Source organism: Salmo trutta, chromosome 25 (genome assembly GCF_901001165.1).
Source record: "Salmo trutta chromosome 25, fSalTru1.1, whole genome shotgun sequence".
NCBI lineage: Eukaryota > Metazoa > Chordata > Actinopteri > Salmoniformes > Salmonidae > Salmo > Salmo trutta.
The window spans coordinates 4,138,722-4,158,065 of NC_042981.1; the positions used below are offsets into that span (position 1 = coordinate 4,138,722).

The window sequence follows — 19,344 nt, forward strand, 5'->3', positions numbered from 1 at the left end:
AATACAGGCGTGCCAAGCTTGTAGCATCATACCCAAGAAGACTTGAAGCTGTAATCGCTGCCAAAGGCGCTTCAACAAAGTACTGAGTAAAGGGTCAGAATAATTATGTAAATGTGACATTTCCAGTTTTTTTTTTTTATATACAGTGGGGGGAAAAAGTATTTGATCCCCTGCTGATTTTGTACGTTTGCCCACTGACAAAGAAAGGATCAGTCTATAATTTCAATGGTAGGTTTATTTGAACAGTGAGAGACAAAAATATCCAGAAAAACGCATGTCAAAAATGTTATAAATTGATTTGCATTTTAATGAGGGAAATAAGTATTTGACCTCCTCTCAATCAGAAAGATTTCTGGCTCCCAGGTGTCTTTTATACAGGTAACGATCTGAGATTAGGAGCACACTCTTAAAGGGTGTGCTCCTAACCGCAGCTTGTTACCTGTAAAAAAGACATCTGTCCACAGAAGCAATCAATCAATCAGATTCCAAACTCTCCACCATGGCCAAGACCAAAGAGCTCTCCAAGGATGTCAGGGACAAGATTGAAGACCTACACAAGGCTGGAATGGGCTACAAGACCATCGCCAAGCAGCTTGGTGAGAAGGTGACAACATTTGGTGCGATTATTCGCAAATGGAAGAAACACAAAAGAACTGTCAATATCCCTCGGCCTGGGGCTCCATGCAAGATCTCACGTCGTGGAGTTGCAATGATCATGAGAACGGTGAGGAATCAGCCCAGAACTACACGGGAGGATCTTGTCAATGATCTCATGGCAGCTGGGACCATAGTCACCAAGAAAACAATTGGTAACACACTACGCCATGAAGGACTGAAATCCTGCAGTGCCCGCAAGGTCCCCCTGCTCAAGAATACATTTTCAGGCCCGCCTGAAGTCTGCCAATGAACATCTGAATGATTCAGAGGACAACTGGTGAAAGTGTTGTGGTCAGATGAGACCAAAATGGAGCTCTTTGACATCAACTCAACTCGCTGTGTTTGGAGGAGAAGGAATGCTGCCTATGACCCCAAGAACACCATCCCCACCGTCAAACATGGAGGTGGAAACATTATGCTTTGGGGGTGTTTTTCTGCTATGGGGACAGGACAACTTCACCGCATCAAAGGGACGATGGACGGGGCCATGTACCATCAAATCTTGGGTGAGAACCTCCTTCCCTCAGCCAGGGCATTGAAAATGGGTCGTGGATGGGTATTCCAGCATGACAATGACCCAAAACACACGGCCAAGGCAACAAAGGAGTGGCTCAAGAAGAAGCACATTAAGGCCCTGGAGTGGCCTAGCCTGTCTCCAGACCTTAATCCCGTAGAAAATCTGTGGAGGGAGCTGAAGGTTCGAGTTGCCAAACGTCAGCTCGAAACCTTAATGACTTGGAGAAGATCTGCAAAGAGGAGTGGGACAAAATCCCTCCTGAGATGTGTGCAAACCTGGTGGCCAACTACAAGAAACATCTGACCTCTGTGATTGCCAACAAGGGTTTTGCCACCAAGTACTAAGTCATGTTTTGCAGAGGAGTCAAATACTTATTTCCCTCATTAAAATGTAAATCATTTTCTAACATTTTTGACATGCGTTTTTCTAGATTTTTTTTATTTTATTCATTCTCTCACTGTTCAAATAAACCTACTATTAAAATTATAGACTGATCATGTCTTTGTAAGTGGGCAAACGTACAAAATCAGCAGGGGATCAAATACTTTTTTCCCTCACTGTAAATGTGAAAATGGCTAAAATCCAGTTTTTGCATTGTCCTTGTAGATTATTGTTACGTCATTATGGGGAATTGTGATGTCATTATGGGTTATTGTGATGTCATTATGGGGTATTGTGATGTCATTATGGGTTATTGTGATGTCATTATGGGTTATTGTGATGTCATTATGGGTTATTGTGATGTCATTATGGGGTATTGTGATGTCATTATGGGTTATTGTGATGTCATTATGGGGTATTGTGATGTCATTATGGGGTATTGTTTGTAGATTGATGAGGGGAAAAAGCAATTTTATCCATTTTAGAATAAGGCTGTAAAGTAACAAAACGTAGAAAAAGTCAAGGGGTCTGAATACTTTTTGGAATGCCCTGTATATCATATCACCTATTGAAACCCGGGCTTCCTACTTTACTCATAACATTACTATCTTTTACATCTGTTGTATCTGTTGTAACTTTGTGGAGATGAATGGCCTAACTAAGCTGCTCTGGATAAGACCATCTGCTAAATGACTAAAATGTAAGTGTTTTTGAGTAGCTGGCTCGCTATGGAGAGACCGTGAATTCTAACATATCTATTTGTCTAATCTATTATTTAGTGATAGTTTGTAGAGTGACTATTTGCCCTCAGCGTCCATTTTGTTTTACCATTCTGAACGGCTGAAGAATCCATATGTTCTTCTGAAATATTAAAAGACTTTTAACTGCATTCATTAATACTGGCTACGGCGCTGGCTAACGTACGCTGGCGACTAGTAAGTACTTTTTAATCCTCCCGCTTTGGGCTGGATGTGTCAATGTGTAGTTCATACATGCATAATATGAGCAGAATTACTGTTTTACCTCAATTAGCTACGAAATCCCTAGTTTGAAAGCAACTTTTCTGGAACCTGTGCAGCACCATTTTCCCTACATTTACCCCCCCCCCCCCCCCCCCCCCCCGTGTGGGCCAGCAGCCTAGCAATTCAAGATTCAGCCAATGAGTACCAGCCCCTCGTAATTTGAGTCACAGCTAGAAAGATACACACACGGCAGAGAGCGAGAAACGAAGTGGTGCACATATATGGACAAATGTGACGTAGAACGCAATTTTCGGGGACCACTTTTTATGGGCTCGTGGGTGCTACTTTCAGAACAACTGGCTAAAAAGTATACAAAAAGTACAGGAGAATATCTTTTAACACAAAAATAACGGACATTTTGAGCAATTATTACGGTGACGATCTGACAAAATTCCAATCACGGTGGAAGTATCGGACTCGCGTTGTTGTGGTCTTAACTCGGACTGACTTGAGATGGTCTTGAACACAACACTGCCATGCGGTCAATTGGTTAATAGACCAATAAGAAAAAAATGAGTTCTAAACCTCTCTGCCAATAACAACTAGTTTTCAGTTTCTCTCCCCACTGCATTAAGATACTTCATTGTTACCCGGAAATGATTTGATACTGATATAAAAACAGCTGCATTGGGCCTTAAACGAACAGAAATACACATTGCATGTTTTTGAAATGCAAACACAGAGTAAGCTAAAGCCCATGCTTCCTCCTCCCTCCTAGTCTGTTCCTCCTCCTCCCCCCAGTCTGTTTCTGTTCCTCCAGCTCCCCCTCCCCAGTCTGTTTCTGTTCCTCCAGCTCCCCCTCCCCAGTCTGTTTCTGTTCCTCCAGCTCCCCCTCCCCAGTCTGTTTCTGTTCCTCCAGCTCCCCCTCCCCAGTCTGTTTCTGTTCCTCCAGCTCCCCCTCCCCAGTCTGTTTCTGTTCCTCCAGCTCCCCCTCCCCAGTCTGTTTCTGTTCCTCCAGCTCCCCCTCCCCAGTCTGTTTCTGTTTCTCCAGCTCCCCCCTCCAGTCTGTTTCTGTTCCTCCAGCTCCTCCCCCCAGTCTGTTCCTGTTCCTCCTCACCTCCAATATGTTTCTGTTCCTCCAGCTCCTCTATCCTCTCCTCCTCCTCCCAGTTTGTTCCTGTTCTCCCCCTAGTCTGTTTCTGTTCCTCCTGTTCCTCCTCACCTCCAGTCTGTTTCTGTTCCTCCCCCTCCCCAGTCTGTTTCTGTTCCTCCAGCTCCCCAGTCTGTTTCTGTTCCTCCAGCTCCCCCTCCCCAGTCTGTTTCTGTTCCTCCAGCTCCCCCTCCCCAGTCTGTTTCTGTTCCTCCCCCTCCCCAGTCTGTTTCTGTTCCTCCAGCTCCCCCTCCCCAGTCTGTTTCTGTTCCTCCAGCTCCCCCTCCCCAGTCTGTTTCTGTTCCTCCAGCTCCCCCTCCCCAGTCTGTTTCTGTTCCTCCAGCTCCCCCTCCCCAGTCTGTTTCTGTTCCTCCAGCTCCCCCTCCCCAGTCTGTTTCTGTTCCTCCAGCTCCCCCTCCCCAGTCTGTTTCTGTTCCTCCAGCTCCCCCTCCCCAGTCTGTTTCTGTTCCTCCAGCTCCTCTATCCTCTCCTCCTCCTCCCAGTTTGTTCCTGTTCCTCCTGTTCCTCCTCACCTCCAGTCTGTTTCTGTTCCTCCAGCTCCTCTATCCTCTCCTCGTACTCTGCCAGCTCGTCCCGGTGGCGCCGTATGACGTCGGCCATCTTCTGTCTCTGAGCGTCCTGCAGCGCTGCTAACTCGTGCTGGTGTTCGTCTACCTCACGACCCATCTCCTCACGCAGCTCCTGTCCCAGTAGAATAGAATCATATAGAATGTTCCACACAAAGAGGAAATATAGACGGTCAGTCTCTCTTAGTCCAAGCAGGGTTTTCAACAATCATTTTAATTGGATTCATAAAGCCCTTTTTACATAAACAGTTGGCAAAAGGGGTCTACAGCAAGGCTCTCCAACCCTGTTCCTGGAGAGATACCCTCCTGTAGGTTTTAACTCCAACCCTGTTCATGGAGAGATACCCTCCTGTAGGTTTTCACTCCAACCCTGTTCCTGGAGAGATACCATCCTGTAGGTTTTAACTCCAACCCTGTTCCTGGAGAGATACCCTCCTGTAGGTTTTCACTCAAACCCTAATCTAGCTGCACCTGATTCTAATAATTAGCTGGTTGATAAACTGAACCAGGTTAGTTACAACTGGGGTTGGAGTTAAAACCTACAGGAGGGTATCTCTCCAGGAACAGGGTTGGAGTTAAGACCTACAGGAGGGTATCTCTCCAGGAACAGGGTTGGAGTGAAAACCTACAGGAGGGTATCTCTCCAGGAACAGGGTTGGAGTGAAAACCTACAGGAGGGTATCTCTCCAGGAACAGGGTTGGAGTTAAAACCTACAGGAGGGTATCTCTCCAGGAACAGGGTTGGAGTGAAAACCTACAGGAGGGTATCTCTCCAGGAACAGGGTTGGAGTTAAAACCTACAGGAGGGTATCTCTCCAGGAACAGGGTTGGAGTGAAAACCTACAGGAGGGTATCTCTCCATGAACAGGGTTGGAGTTAAAACCTACAGGACGGTATCTCTCCAGGAACAGGGTTGGAGTTAAAACCTGCAGGAGGGTCTTTCCCCAGGAACAGGGTTGGAGAGCCCTGCTTTACAGTAACCCGGCCTAGACTACCAAGGAGAAAGCACATGCAAACTCCCACCTTGATGATCCTCTGAAGCTTCAGGACCTCTCCCTGGTCACCGTTTCCTGCCCCTGGGGCTACGGATGCCTGCGGAAAAATAGAAACATCAGAATTAAGATATGATTCCATCCCTCAATTTAAAATGTGGGTTTTTACGTGTATGTATTACTAGAGAAGAAACCTCTGAATTTCATACCGAGGATTTTTTAAATTGGAATTTAACATGAACCTTTAGAATCCTTATAGTAAACGGTAATAGATCAAAATGTGTTAATAGTCGACGTAACGAACGACGTTGCAGAGAAACCGACCTGAGACACTCGTCTCCAATGGGAGACCTCAGCCTCCAGCCTCATCACCTCCGTAGACAGGCGGTTAATCTCCTGCTGGGACCAAATGACGTCGCCGAAGTCCATCTCGTCGCTGCCATGGAAACCCTGGTGGAGGGCGGCGGCGGTGGTGGTGGTGGAGGCGGCGGTGACAGGAAGTACAGCAGGGTCGGAGGAAACTGATTGAGCAGAGTGTTGTAGCTTCTGGACCTCTTCCTGTAGTCCACTCTGACGGGCTTTCAGGTGACTGATCTCCACCTGGACAGGTGACATGACGACACAGTTTAAAAGTAGAGAAGACACATCCAGTAACTTGCAGGTTTAAAAAGGTACAAAAAAAAAGTTATGTCCTGACAGACAGATGGATACCAGCACACTGTGAAATGCTCTCTCAGAAAACTGTAGTTTATGTATCCATATTCCAAGATGGTGACATTTTCAGTTTCATTGAGTGTATAATATAATTCTATGTATCAGACCGTACATCTTTCTGTTGCATCAGGGTCCTGTATTCAGCAGACTGCCGTTTATTCTGGATCTCTGAGGCCTCCAGCTTCTCCTCCTGCTCTGCATGGATCCTCTTTAAACGCTCATACTGAAACAAGATGAAAAGAAAATAATTAAAGTCCTTCTCCAGTCTCCTTTTCACCTCATTTAAATATTGATTTAATGAACTAATAAATAGGTGGTCCAGGTATAACATGGTACAAGTGGGGGGGGGGGTCCTCTTTTGTTCCCCAAGCGAGGGGGAGGCTGATGACATCACAAATTACCATCAGACCAATTCTTTGAAGTTAGCAGTTGTAAAAAATATTTTGTAAAAAAAAAAATATATTTTTTACCCTTAAAAACCCTCATACTGCAACACAGAGAAACAGGAAGAAGGACATAAACAACTATCAGACTCCGATGAACAATAAATACACAGGGAATCTGTTACAAATCTATACTTTTAGGAATGCTGTCACAGACACTATTAAATCTAGTCCTGGATTTCAAAACATAACTCAATGGAGAATCTTAATTGAAATTGCTTTTAAGTGCAGGATTAGGATTTAAATGTTGTGTCTTGGAAACCCGGCCCCTATTATGGTAAGAATCCTCGTACCTCAGCCTCCACTTGCTCCAGCTTAGAACTGGACACCAGCAGCTCAGTGGAAGCATCTGGAAGAAAAGTAGGAAATACTTTGTAATAACAAGTGGACTACCAATCACAGTCATGCATCCTCCACATGCATCCTCCACATGCATCCTCCACATGCATCCTCCACATGCATCCTTCACATGCATCCTCCACATGCATCCTCCACATGCATCCTCCACATGCATCCTCCACATGCATCCTCCACATGCATCCTCCACATGCATCCTCCACATGCATCCTCCACATACCCATGTGCCACATGTAAAAAATAACATTTGCTAAAACCAATCAAGTTTTAGTTCAACACTTCATTTGTACTGGGTGTGTCTTGGCCTAATATACAGTTGCTGTTAGCCGGTAATTGTACCTACACAAATCAAATCCATCCTAATACATCCTTCCTGGCTACCTACAGGCCTTACAAGCCACAACTCCTAACCTCATCCTAATACAGGTCCCGTGTGGCTCAGTTGGTAGAGCATGGTGTTTGCAACGCCAGGGTTGTGGGTTCGATTTCCACGGGGAACCAGTACGGGGAGAAAAAAAAAATGTATGAAATGTATGCATTCACTACTGTAAGTCGCTCTGGATAAGAGCGTCTGCTAAATTACTAAAATGTAAAAAAAAAAAAAATGTACATCCTAACCTTCCTGGCTACCTACAGGCCTTACAAGCCAGAACTAACTAACCTCATCCTGTTGCAACAGTCCTGAACCTAGATTACAGTCCATAGTGGCAGCAACAGTCCTGAACCTAGTTTACAGTCCATAGTGGCAGCAACAGTCCTGAACCTAGTTTACAGTCCATAGTGGCAGCAACAGTCCTGAACCTAGTTTACAGTCCATAGTGGCAGCAACAGTCCTGAACCTAGTTTACAGTCCATAGTGGCAGCAACAGTCCTGAACCTAGATTACAGTCCATAGTGGCAGCAACAGTCCTTAACCTAGATTACATTCCTGAACTGAGATTAAAATCCCATTAGACAGCTCTGCAAGCGTTATAAAAATGTCAAAATACATTCATTACTCACCAAATATGGATTTATCGCTGAGCAACTATCTACATTTAATGACGTTACGGTTGGGAAACCCTGATAGAATATTGATTTTTGTGCTTTTAAAATAGGCTACTGCCATTCCGAGGTTATCTGATATTGTCTGGAAGGTGATGAGGTATTTTATCTATCCGGCAGCTATGAGGCACTACTGGGGTTGGCAACTACATGTGACACATATGAAGAGATCTGCTTAAAGTCTTTTACGTGACAAAACAACATTCTAAAAGGCAAACAAGCATACCTTCACCAGCACTCTCTACATGATCCCACAAACAAAATACATTTTCTAACTAAATCCTATAATTAAAAACATATTTTCAGTCCAATTAGCCTTGTTCTCAATAGTTATGTAATATGTTTATTTAATACAACAACAACAACAAAAATGTACTGTAGGCTGTGTGTTAATTTCAGAACTGAAGCAGCCCTCCACGAGTTACTGATATGAGTCATGCGTAATCTTGCTTTGTGTTACAGTATGTGTCGGTTGGAACGTAGTGATCAAAGTTCTCTGTGGTTCCTGTCCGTCTCTCTGTCACAAGTCTATCAGTCAAACATTGTTTACTTATGACAACAGTAGTCTTTCTGGTCAAAGTAAGAGGATTAGTGAAAGCCTCCACACACTAAAGTATAGAGACAGAAATGTATTACAAAACAAAATTACATTTACAGTACCAGTCAAAATTAGAGACACACCTAGTCATTCGAGGGTTTTTCTTTATTTTTACCGTTTTCTACATTGTAGAATAATAGCAAAGACATAAAAACTATGAAATAACACATACGGAATCATGTACTAACCAAAAAAGTGTAAACAAATCAAAATATATTTTATATTTGAGATTCTTCAAATAGCCACCCTTTGCCTTGATGACAGCTTTGCACAATCTTGGCATTCTCTCAACCAGTTTCATGAGGTAGTCACCTGGAATGCATTTCAATTAACAGGTGTGCCTTGTTAAAAGTTAATTTGTGGAATTTCTTTCCTCCTTAATGCATTTGAGCCAATCAGTTGTGTTATGACAAGGTAGCGGGGAATACAGAAGATAGCCCTATTTGGTAAAAGACCAAAGTCCATATTACGGCAACAACAGCTCAAATAAGCAAAGAGAAACGACAGTCCATCATTACTTTAAGACATGAAGGACATGAAGGTCAGAACATTTTAAGAACTTTGAAAGTTTCTTCAAGTGCAGTTGCAAAAACCATCAAGCGCTATGATGAAACTGTCTCTCATGAGGACCACCACAGGAAAGGAAGACCCAGAGTTACCTCTGCTGCAGAGGATAAGTTCATTAGAGTTACCAGCCTCAGAAATTGCAGCCCAAATGAATGCTTCACAGAGTTCAAGTAACAGACATCTCAACATCAACTGTTCAGAGGAGACTGTGTGAATCAGGCCTTCATGGTCAAATTGCTGCAAAGAAATCACTACTAAAGGACACCAATAAGAAGAAAAGACTTGCTTGGGCCAAGAAACACGAGCAATGGACATTAGACCGGTGGAAATTTGTCCTTTGGTCTGGAGTCCAAATGTAAGAGTTTTGGTTCCAACTGTCGTGTCTTTGGGAGACGCCGTGTGGGTGAACGGATGATCTCTGCATGTGTGGTTCCCACCGTGAAGCATGGATGAGGTGTTGTTATGGTTAGGCCATCACTGTAAATAAAAATGTGTTCTTAACTGACTTGCCTAGTTCAATAAAGGTTAAATAAAATAAATAAAAAATGGTGTGGGTGGGTGCTTTGCTGGTAATACTGTCTGTGATTTATTTAGAATTCAAGACACACGTAACCAGCATGGCTACCACAGCATTCTGCAGTCATACGCCATCCCATCTGGTTTGGGTTTAGCGAGATTATCATTTGTTTTTCAACAGGACAATGACCCAACACACCTCCATGCTGTGCAAGGGCTATTTTACCAAGGAGGAGAGTGATGGAGTGCTGCATCAGATGACCTGGCCACCACAATCACCAGACCTCAACCCAAATAAGATGGTTTGGGATGAGTTGGACCGCAGAGTGAAGGAAAAGCAGCCAACAAGTGCTCAGCATATGTGGAACTCATTCAAGACTGTTGGAAAAGCATTCCAGATGAAGCTGGTTGAGAGAATGCCAAGAGTGTGCAAAGCTGTCATCAAGGTAAAGGGTGGCTATTTGAAAAATCTCAAATATATATAACACTTTTTTGGTTACTACATGATTCCATGTGTGATATTTCATAGTGGTGATGGCTTAACTATTATTCTACAATGTAGAAAACAGTAAAAATAAAGAAAAACCCTTGAATGAGTAGGTGTTCTAAAACTTTGGACCGGAAGTGTATACATACATACATACATACATACATACATACATACATACTAGAAAGCAAATGCTATTCTCCATTAACGTTTACATTGACACTGATATGTTATGCTCATATTGCAATCTTGGAATCTGATCATAGCTCAAATAGAAAGCTATCTTGATCAGGCTTACTGTAGTCCGGTTATAGAATAAACAACAAGCAACATGTCCTGTAGCGCAGTGGTTCTCAAACCTCTCCTCTCCCAGACGTTTCACAATTGTGTAGTAGCCCTGAACTTGCTCACCTAAGAACTGAAACAGCTCAGTTAAATAGCTTCTAGCTATTACTTTCCTGTTGACTTGAGTTCCCTGCTGGCTGTGAGGAACCTACTGTAGCTAAACTTCTGCCATCTGTTTTTACTCACCTCCAACTTCTTCAACTCCTTCCAGAAGCATATCTTTGGTGAAGGTTGATATTTGTCCGGTGAATGAGGAGAGGCTTCCCCCGACCTGGCCGAGAGACTGGCCCAGGCCGGAGCCCAGTCCACCCAGCCACGATGACATTTTGGAGAATAACTAATGTTAGCTAGTTAGCTAAACAATAACAAACAGGCCTAACACTGGCTAGGCTAACTAGCTAGTAAAGTGGCGATCAACTTCGACCCTACCTTCATACAATTCAGCTCTCTGTCAAAACTCATAGAAACGTTTTTTTTTCTTCCTGATTTCTTGCACTTCTTAAAACTAGCTTTTGTCAACTTTGTGAAGTTGTCAATTTGGTAGAGTGAAACTGGTTGACAAGCTAGCTACTGTAGTTAGCCGGATAGCTAGTTAGCTGGTATGCTAACGTAGGCTTGCTAGCTGGATGTGTCACTTACTGCAGTCAGATTTGTCCCGTGGATTTACGAACCTAAACAAACTCGATAATGGATAATCCGCGTAACATTTTAAACGAGAGGATTATCTGGTCTATTATATCAGTCGTCTTTATCGTGTATGTATATATACCGGTTCAGACAACGTACTAGGTCTGCCATCTCAGCTTGGTGCTGTGTTGTCACAGACAGAGCTTGACGTGGACAGACCAGCCGCAACACGGAATCATGGGACATTGGAGGAACATAAAAGATAGAACAATGACACAGATATTTCACCGGATGTATAAATGTGAAGCATCCGGTTGGTGTTTTCACTCATTACCAAATATGGTAGTGAGTAGGAAGCCCAGTGGCAAACGGTGGGAGAAGATGGAAGGAGATGGATTTTGGGGCCGACATTCTGCTAATTTCCTAATCGATTAAACATTTAATCTCAATACAGTTTTCTGTTGCCAAAACTAGAATCTGTTTTGAACAGTGTGGACTACGTGTTTTTTTAATTTTATTTTTAAATCGCATTGTTTAGGAGTGCAAGCGTGAACTTCACAGAACTAGGCGTTCCCTAACGGAAATATGCAGATATATGCTATAACAGGTAAATAGGATCTCGCTAGCTCGTTCTTGGCTTTGCCCACCTCCTTGCTTGTTCTGCAAACTATGACTCATTTGTTCCTATTGGAAACGACAGGATGTGGTCTATCTTGGTTTAGTTATACAAATATTTGATTATACTTGGGCTGCATTCAAGGCCACAATGTTCTTCTTCGAGGTTTAACGGCGGTTGGCATCCAATAAATGTTGCATTACCGCCACCTACTAGACTGGAGTACAACTCCCTTACACTTAGCTTGAAAAGTAAATAAATAATCAAATACCATACCATCTAACTAACACCACCCTACTCCACTATTTAAATATATTTAGTCCTACTTCAAGCCAACACCCTGTAACTCTACTGATGTCAAGTCTCACACACCCAAATACCACACCAAATGCATCTGCCACCACAACCTCCATTTTCTGCAACTTACGTTCCATCTCTGCAGTACAGTTGATAACCAATGCTATAAATCCAATCTTACTGAAACATATATCACTTGTTGGTTTATCCCGCTGTACTGGTACAGATCTATTAGTCACACCACTCCTCTCAGGATCCCTCCACCTTGACCCATCTTCCTCTACTTTCTTCACTGCCTCAGCATATGACAACTTATTCACTACTCCAACCCTGGAAATCTCAACCTGCCTCTCTCTCGCATGGTACATTTCTGATCCCCAGTCCCACGGGCAACCCTACAATTAACACATACCACTACTTTCCCCGATGCTACACATTCCTTTGTCTCATGCACTTCTGCACATTTCTCACACCCAGGATCCTCCCACATACACACTGCTGCCACATGCCCATAAGCTTGACATCTGTAACAACGTAATGTATTCGGCACAAAAGCTCATACAGGATAACTTATATATCCTAACATCACTTTGTCGGGGAAAGACTCAACATCAAAACTCAAAAGAACAGACAATGACTCTTCTGTTTCACCACTCACGCCACCCGGTCTGAGTCACGCCACCCTGTCTGCGTCGCACCAAACGACGAGCATCACAAACACCGGGAATCTTCCCCTTCAGTTGGTCAACTTTTACATTTACTGCTACACCAGTAATCACTCCTTTCATTGGCGCCCTTTTCTTGAGAGCAAAACAATTCACATTTCTTGCCCCTGTTCGTTTAAAGCGGAGCGCCTTCTCTCTCTGACCAGCAGAAACACACAAACAATTATCACAAGACCACTTCTGTTTACCCTCACCGATTCCACAGCACCCAACTCTGTTTTCACCCTCTCTGAAACCACAAATGGATCAGCCAAAAGGCAAGGGTCCACTTTTTCCAAAAACGTCACAGATTCATCTTTAACCTGACCCTCGGTGCCAGCCTCGTTTTCCGAGAATTTCACCACACCTACGACCTCTGATACTTTGACCTCATTCACTTCCATTTCTCCTCCTGTCTTCAACTCACTCTGCTTACACTTTCTACCATTCTTCTTTAACAAACCATCTCCCTTTTTCCACCATTTTTAACCGACTCAAGCTCACCCTCTTCCTCCCTCTCTCTCAGACCTCCTCTGCCTCTCTTTTTCCCTCCATTCCTCCTCTGTATTCCAAGTATACGTCTCCTTATGATAATACTGCATTTCTCCTAACATACATCTAGTTCTTGCCTTGTCAAGGGACGCCATTTAACCGGCTGTCACAATCTCCGTACAATCAGCACGAACCCCTCGGGATGTATAGCGCTCAACAGTTCATCCCACTTATAAAGCAGCCGCTTCGTCTCGATCTTCTTTTTCATCAAAAGCTACCGCAACGCTCTTCCAACCACCATCCACCGTCTCGCTTCACCGCAGCCTGAGAACAAACTCAGCCAAGTTCCACCGTCCGCAGCCCGAGAACAAACTCAGCCAAGTTCCACCGTCCGCAGCCCGAGAACAAACTCAGCCAAGTTCCACCGTCCGCAGCCCGAGAACAAACTCAGCCAAGTTCCACCGTCCGCAGCCCGAGAACAAACTCAGCCAAGTTCCACCGTCCGCAGCCCGAGAACAAACTCAGCCAAGTTCCACCGTCCGCAGCCCGAGAACAAACTCAGCCAAGTTCCACCGTCCGCAGCCCGAGAACAAACTCAGCCAAGTTCCACCGTCCGCAGCCCGAGAACAAACTCAGCCAAGTTCCACCGTCCGCAGCCCGAGAACAAACTCAGCCAAGTTCCACCGTCCGCAGCCCGAGAACAAACTCAGCCAAGTTCCACCGTCCGCAGCCCGAGAACAAACTCAGCCAAGTTCCACCGTCCGCAGCCCGAGAACAAACTCAGCCAAGTTCCACCGTCCGCAGCCCGAGAACAAACTCAGCCAAGTTCCACCGTCCGCAGCCCGAGAACAAACTCAGCCAAGTTCCACCGTCCGCAGCCCGAGAACAAACTCAGCCAAGTTCCACCGTCCGCAGCCCGAGAACAAACTCAGCCAAGTTCCACCGTCCGCAGCCCGAGAACAAACTCAGCCAAGTTCCACCGTCCGCAGCCCGAGAACAAACTCAGCCAAGTTCCACCGTCCGCAGCCCGAGAACAAACTCAGCCAAGTTCCACCGTCCGCAGCCCGAGAACAAACTCAGCCAAGTTCCACCGTCCGCAGCCCGAGAACAAACTCAGCCAAGTTCCACCGTCCGCAGCCCGAGAACAAACTCAGCCAAGTTCCACCGTCCGCAGCCCGAGAACAAACTCAGCCAAGTTCCACCGTCCGCAGCCCGAGAACAAACTCAGCCAAGTTCCACCGTCCGCAGCCCGAGAACAAACTCAGCCAAGTTCCACCGTCCGCAGCCCGAGAACAAACTCAGCCAAGTTCCACCGTCCGCAGCCCGAGAACAAACTCAGCCAAGTTCCACCGTCCGCAGCCCGAGAACAAACTCAGCCAAGTTCCACCGTCCGCAGCCCGAGAACAAACTCAGCCAAGTTCCACCGTCCGCAGCCCGAGAACAAACTCAGCCAAGTTCCACCGTCCGCAGCCCGAGAACAAACTCAGCCAAGTTCCACCGTCCGCAGCCCGAGAACAAACTCAGCCAAGTTCCACCGTCCGCAGCCCGAGAACAAACTCAGCCAAGTTCCACCGTCCGCAGCCCGAGAACAAACTCAGCCAAGTTCCACCGTCCGCAGCCCGAGAACAAACTCAGCCAAGTTCCACCGTCCGCAGCCCGAGAACAAACTCAGCCAAGTTCCACCGTCCGCAGCCCGAGAACAAACTCAGCCAAGTTCCACCGTCCGCAGCCCGAGAACAAACTCAGCCAAGTTCCACCGTCCGCAGCCCGAGAACAAACTCAGCCAAGTTCCACCGTCCGCAGCCCGAGAACAAACTCAGCCAAGTTCCACCGTCCGCAGCCCGAGAACAAACTCAGCCAAGTTCCACCGTCCGCAGCCCGAGAACAAACTCAGCCAAGTTCCACCGTCCGCAGCCCGAGAACAAACTCAGCCAAGTTCCACCGTCCGCAGCCCGAGAACAAACTCAGCCAAGTTCCACCGTCCGCAGCCCGAGAACAAACTCAGCCAAGTTCCACCGTCCGCAGCCCGAGAACAAACTCAGCCAAGTTCCACCGTCCGCAGCCCGAGAACAAACTCAGCCAAGTTCCACCGTCCGCAGCCCGAGAACAAACTCAGCCAAGTTCCACCGTCCGCAGCCCGAGAACAAACTCAGCCAAGTTCCACCGTCCGCAGCCCGAGAACAAACTCAGCCAAGTTCCACCGTCCGCAGCCCGAGAACAAACTCAGCCAAGTTCCACCGTCCGCAGCCCGAGAACAAACTCAGCCAAGTTCCACCGTCCGCAGCCCGAGAACAAACTCAGCCAAGTTCCACCGTCCGCAGCCCGAGAACAAACTCAGCCAAGTTCCACCGTCCGCAGCCCGAGAACAAACTCAGCCAAGTTCCACCGTCCGCAGCCCGAGAACAAACTCAGCCAAGTTCCACCGTCCGCAGCCCGAGAACAAACTCAGCCAAGTTCCACCGTCCGCAGCCCGAGAACAAACTCAGCCAAGTTTCACCGTCCGCAGCCCGAGAACAAACTCAGCCAAGTTCCACCGTCCGCAGCCCGAGAACAAACTCAGCCAAGTTCCACCGTCCGCAGCCCGAGAACAAACTCAGCCAAGTTCCACCGTCTCGCTTCATGCCTTCCAGCAGCCTATTTGATACGCTACCCTCTTCCGAGACCACAATGCTTTCCACACTGTTATTAAATGCTGTCATGGAAATTATAATGCGCTTTTCTCCATAATGTAGATTTCATATTATCAATAAGTTCCTATGACCTTTTTTGCAAGTTCATATGACCTTTTTGTATGACAATGTTCAAATCTAATCAAATCAAACCATGTATAGATAATAAACAGCGAGTAGCAACTGCGGACAATGCAAATAGTCTGGGTAGCCGTTTGATTAACTGTTCAGCGGTCTGATGGCTTGGGGGTAGAAGCTGTTAAGGAGCCTTTTGGACCTAGACATGGCATTCCGGTACCGCTTGCCGTGAGGTAGCAGAGAGAACAGTCTATGACTAAGGTGGCTGGAGTCTTTGACAATTTTTAGGGCCTTCTTCTGACACCGCCTGGTATAGAGGTCCTGGATGGCAGGAAGCTTGGCCCCAGTGATGTACTGGGCCGTTCGCACTACCCTCTGTAGTGCCTTGCAAACAGAGGGATGCTGAATAGGCTAAACTTAGCTAGCTGCATTTGCTTACAATGAAACTGAAAATCTCTCTCGCCTCCATTTTGGAAGAAATTAATTTGTTCAAAACTGTTCAATTATTGTCTTTCTCTCTGTTTGAGTCAAATTCTCACCACTTTTTATGCACTGCAGTGCTAGCTAGCTGTAGTTTATGCTTTCAGTACTAGATTCATTCTCTGATCCTTTGATTGGGTAGACAACATTTCAGTTCATGCTGTAAGAGCTCTGATAGGTTGGAGGATGTTCTCCGGAAGTTGTCATAATTACTGTGTAAGTCGATGGAAGGGGGTGAGAACCATGAGCCTCCTAGGTTTTGTATTGAAGTCAATGTACCCAGAGGAGGATGGAAGCTAGCTGTCCTCCGGCTACACCATGGTGCTACCCTACAGAGTGCTGTTGAGGCTACTGTAGACCTTCATTGCAAAACAGTGTGTTTTAATCAATTATTTGGTGACGTGAATATATTTAGTATAGTTTATAGATAAAAGTACAACTTTTTATATGTTTGACAATTTTTATTTTTATGAAAATCACTGGAGGATGGTCCGCCACTTCCTCCTCTGAGGAGCCTCCACTGGTGTTATGAGCCATGACCAGTCCGACTGACAAATCTGGGTTTGGCGGATGCCATCTGCCCCGATGCATTGTGTAAACGAAAGTTTGGTGAAGGAGGAATAATGGTCTGGGGCTGTTTTTCATGGTTCCGGCTAGGCCCCTTAGTTCTACTGAAGGGAAATCTTAACGTTTCAGCATACAATGACATTCTAGACGATTCTGTGCTTCCAACTTTGTGGCAACAGTTTGGGGAAGGCCCTTCCCTGTTTCAGCATGACAATTCCCTTGTGCACAAAGCCAGAGGTCCATACAGAAATGGTTTGTCGAAATCAGTGTGGAAGAACTTGACTGGCGTGCACAGAGCCCTGACCTCAACCCCATCGAACACCTTTGGGATGAATTGGAACGCCGACTGCCAGCCAGGCCTAATCTCCCAACATCAGTACCTGACCTCACTAATGCTCTTGTGGCTGAATGGAAGCAAGTCCCCGCAGCAATGTTCCATCATCGAGTGGAAAGCCTTTCCAGAAGACTGGAGGCTGTTATAGCAGCAAAAGGGACCAACTCCATATTAATGCCCATGATTTTGGAATGAGATGTTCAACGAGCAGGTGTCCACATACTTTTGGTCATGTAGTGCATGTAGGGTCAGGTAGATAATGAGTTTTGGCCAGGCCAGTGTTAGCAGGGACTCACCTCTGGTTGTTCCAACAGGGTATGTAGGCCTACGATAGTTTCCAAGGAGGAATCGGCTATAATTAATCTACAGCATGGCAATTTCCTGTCAGGCAACTATGCACTGCTAAGAAAAGCAGTGTTGTGTTTTAACTGATGCAAATAATTTATGCATCCACAGACAGATGAAACAAAAACAAAGTGTTTTTATCTTCAGGTTTGATGTTTATTAAAATAATCCTTTTCACATTTAAATAATCCTCAGTAGCTAAATTTCCATCCAATTGGAGAGACAGATTTTCATGTGAATATTCTAGAATCCTCATAAAAGAAAATATGCAAATGTTTATTTGTCAAAACAGCAGTCAAGCATCGATCATCATGTCACCAGAATAACACCCTCGATATTTATTGGATAAGTGCATCAAGATCACCGTGCACTTTTACACCTCCCTGTGAAGTTCATCATAACCTATTTCATCTGTAGCCTAGTAAACTGCATGGTTTCCCCAGTCGTAGTGGAAGGACCAGACACACACACACATCATATCATTGCGTGACTCCAAGTTTACGTCTGCGCATAAAAAAAAAAAGACGTTTCCACTGCCATTTCTCGCGTAATACATTTTACCGACACAAAAAAGAACCCACCATGTTGAACGAACAAATTATCCGTCGGCATTTCTACAATTGTACCGAAACTTTTCGGTTTCCATCCCAGCTTTAAATGATCTTTATTTTTTTTTAGGTATGACTTTACTCACATAAAAACTGTGAATGGAAACATAAGTTTCTATGGGGGAAAATAAACGAACAGATTTAAGATAGGGAGAGTAACATCGTACAGGAGAAGGGATAAGGAGAAATGAATATAACTGTAATGAATATGCCGTCATCACTGCACTACCCACCAGCATCTGACTGTGTAACAGCTATAAAACCCCATTCTACTGTGACTGACCTGTGGATCTTTAGGTAGGACGAGGGGGACAGGGGGTCAAGGGACAGGGGGGGACAAGGGACAGGGGAGGGACAAGGGACAGGGGAGGGACAAGGGACAGGGGAGGGACAAGGGACAGGGGAGGGACAAGGGACAGGGGGGGGACAAGGAACAGGGGGGGACAAGGGACAGGGGGGGACAAGGGGTCAAGGGACAGGGGGGGGACAAGGGGTCAAGGGACAGGGGGGGGACAAGGGGTCAAGGGACAGGGGGGGACAAGGGGTCAAGGGACAGGGGGGGACAAGGGACAGGGGGGGACAAGGGACAGGGGGGGACAAGGGACAGGGAGGGTTGCATAATTCTAGTAACTTCTCCAAATTCCCAGGTTTCCCCAGACATCCTAGTTGGAGGATTCCAGTTAGTGGATTCCCCCCCGATTCCCTCCTTGGTTATTCTCCTGATTCCAGTAAACCTCCAAAGAGAATGTCTGGAAAACCTGTAAATTTTTGGGGGAAAGTTACAAGTATTTTGCAACCCTTTAAGGAGGTAGAAAACGGGGAAAAGTGATCCCAAGTCAGTCAGTGTCCCATAGAGTAGATAGCATGTCAGTTCTGTGCGTTATTGAATCATTTTAAATCAGCAGCTTGCTCCATCCCTACTCCAACTAGCCTTTTGGTCTCAGATCTAGGTGTGCTTTCTAGCCAACTCCTATGGTCATCGTCATGCCAACGGAGAACGGAGCTGGCAAAACACAGACCTGCCAACCTTGAAGTATCACTTCAGCGCGGCACCACAGACGCCATTTTGCAAATTTTCTTTAAAAAAAAAAAAAACGTAAAAAAAAACTGCCATTACCTGAAACCTAGTCCTAAATGATATCAAAATGTAGTCTTGTGATTGATCCTAAATAAAATTGAGCTGGTCTCAATGACACTTTCACATTTTTTT

General features: G+C 45.6%; 2 protein-coding genes across 2 annotated transcripts in view; one reads left to right on the plus strand and one right to left on the minus strand.

Moving 5' to 3' along the window:
* trip11 (thyroid hormone receptor interactor 11) overlaps positions 1 to 11,168 on the minus strand; it is a 62,785-nt gene extending 51,617 nt beyond the window's left edge. The window contains exons 1-6 of the mRNA XM_029712685.1: positions 10,504 to 11,168; positions 6,697 to 6,752; positions 6,073 to 6,183; positions 5,571 to 5,846; positions 5,278 to 5,346; positions 4,201 to 4,369 (exon numbers count right to left, since the gene is read on the minus strand). Coding sequence (XP_029568545.1) covers positions 4,201 to 4,369; positions 5,278 to 5,346; positions 5,571 to 5,846; positions 6,073 to 6,183; positions 6,697 to 6,752; positions 10,504 to 10,642 — 820 coding nt within the window. The 5' untranslated portion in view covers positions 10,643 to 11,168. The remainder of the gene's footprint in view (positions 1 to 4,200; positions 4,370 to 5,277; positions 5,347 to 5,570; positions 5,847 to 6,072; positions 6,184 to 6,696; positions 6,753 to 10,503) is intronic.
* Positions 11,169 to 11,283: 115 nt separating this feature from the next.
* LOC115161759 (serine/arginine repetitive matrix protein 1-like) lies at positions 11,284 to 15,695 on the plus strand. Its single transcript, XM_029712544.1, has 2 exons — positions 11,284 to 11,315; positions 13,295 to 15,695. The coding sequence occupies exons 1-2, from the start codon at positions 11,284 to 11,286 to the stop codon at positions 15,693 to 15,695; spliced, it is 2,433 nt and encodes an 810-aa protein (XP_029568404.1).
* Positions 15,696 to 19,344: the final 3,649 nt, after the last annotated feature.

Coding starts and splice junctions, on each gene's coding strand:
- LOC115161759 (XM_029712544.1), top strand. CDS start 11,284: ATGGTAGTGAGTAGGAAGCCCAGTGGCAAACG. Junction 11,316..13,294: donor AGGAAGCCCAGTGGCAAACG/GTGGGAGAAGAT, acceptor CTTATAAAGCAG/CCGCTTCGTCTCGATCTTCT.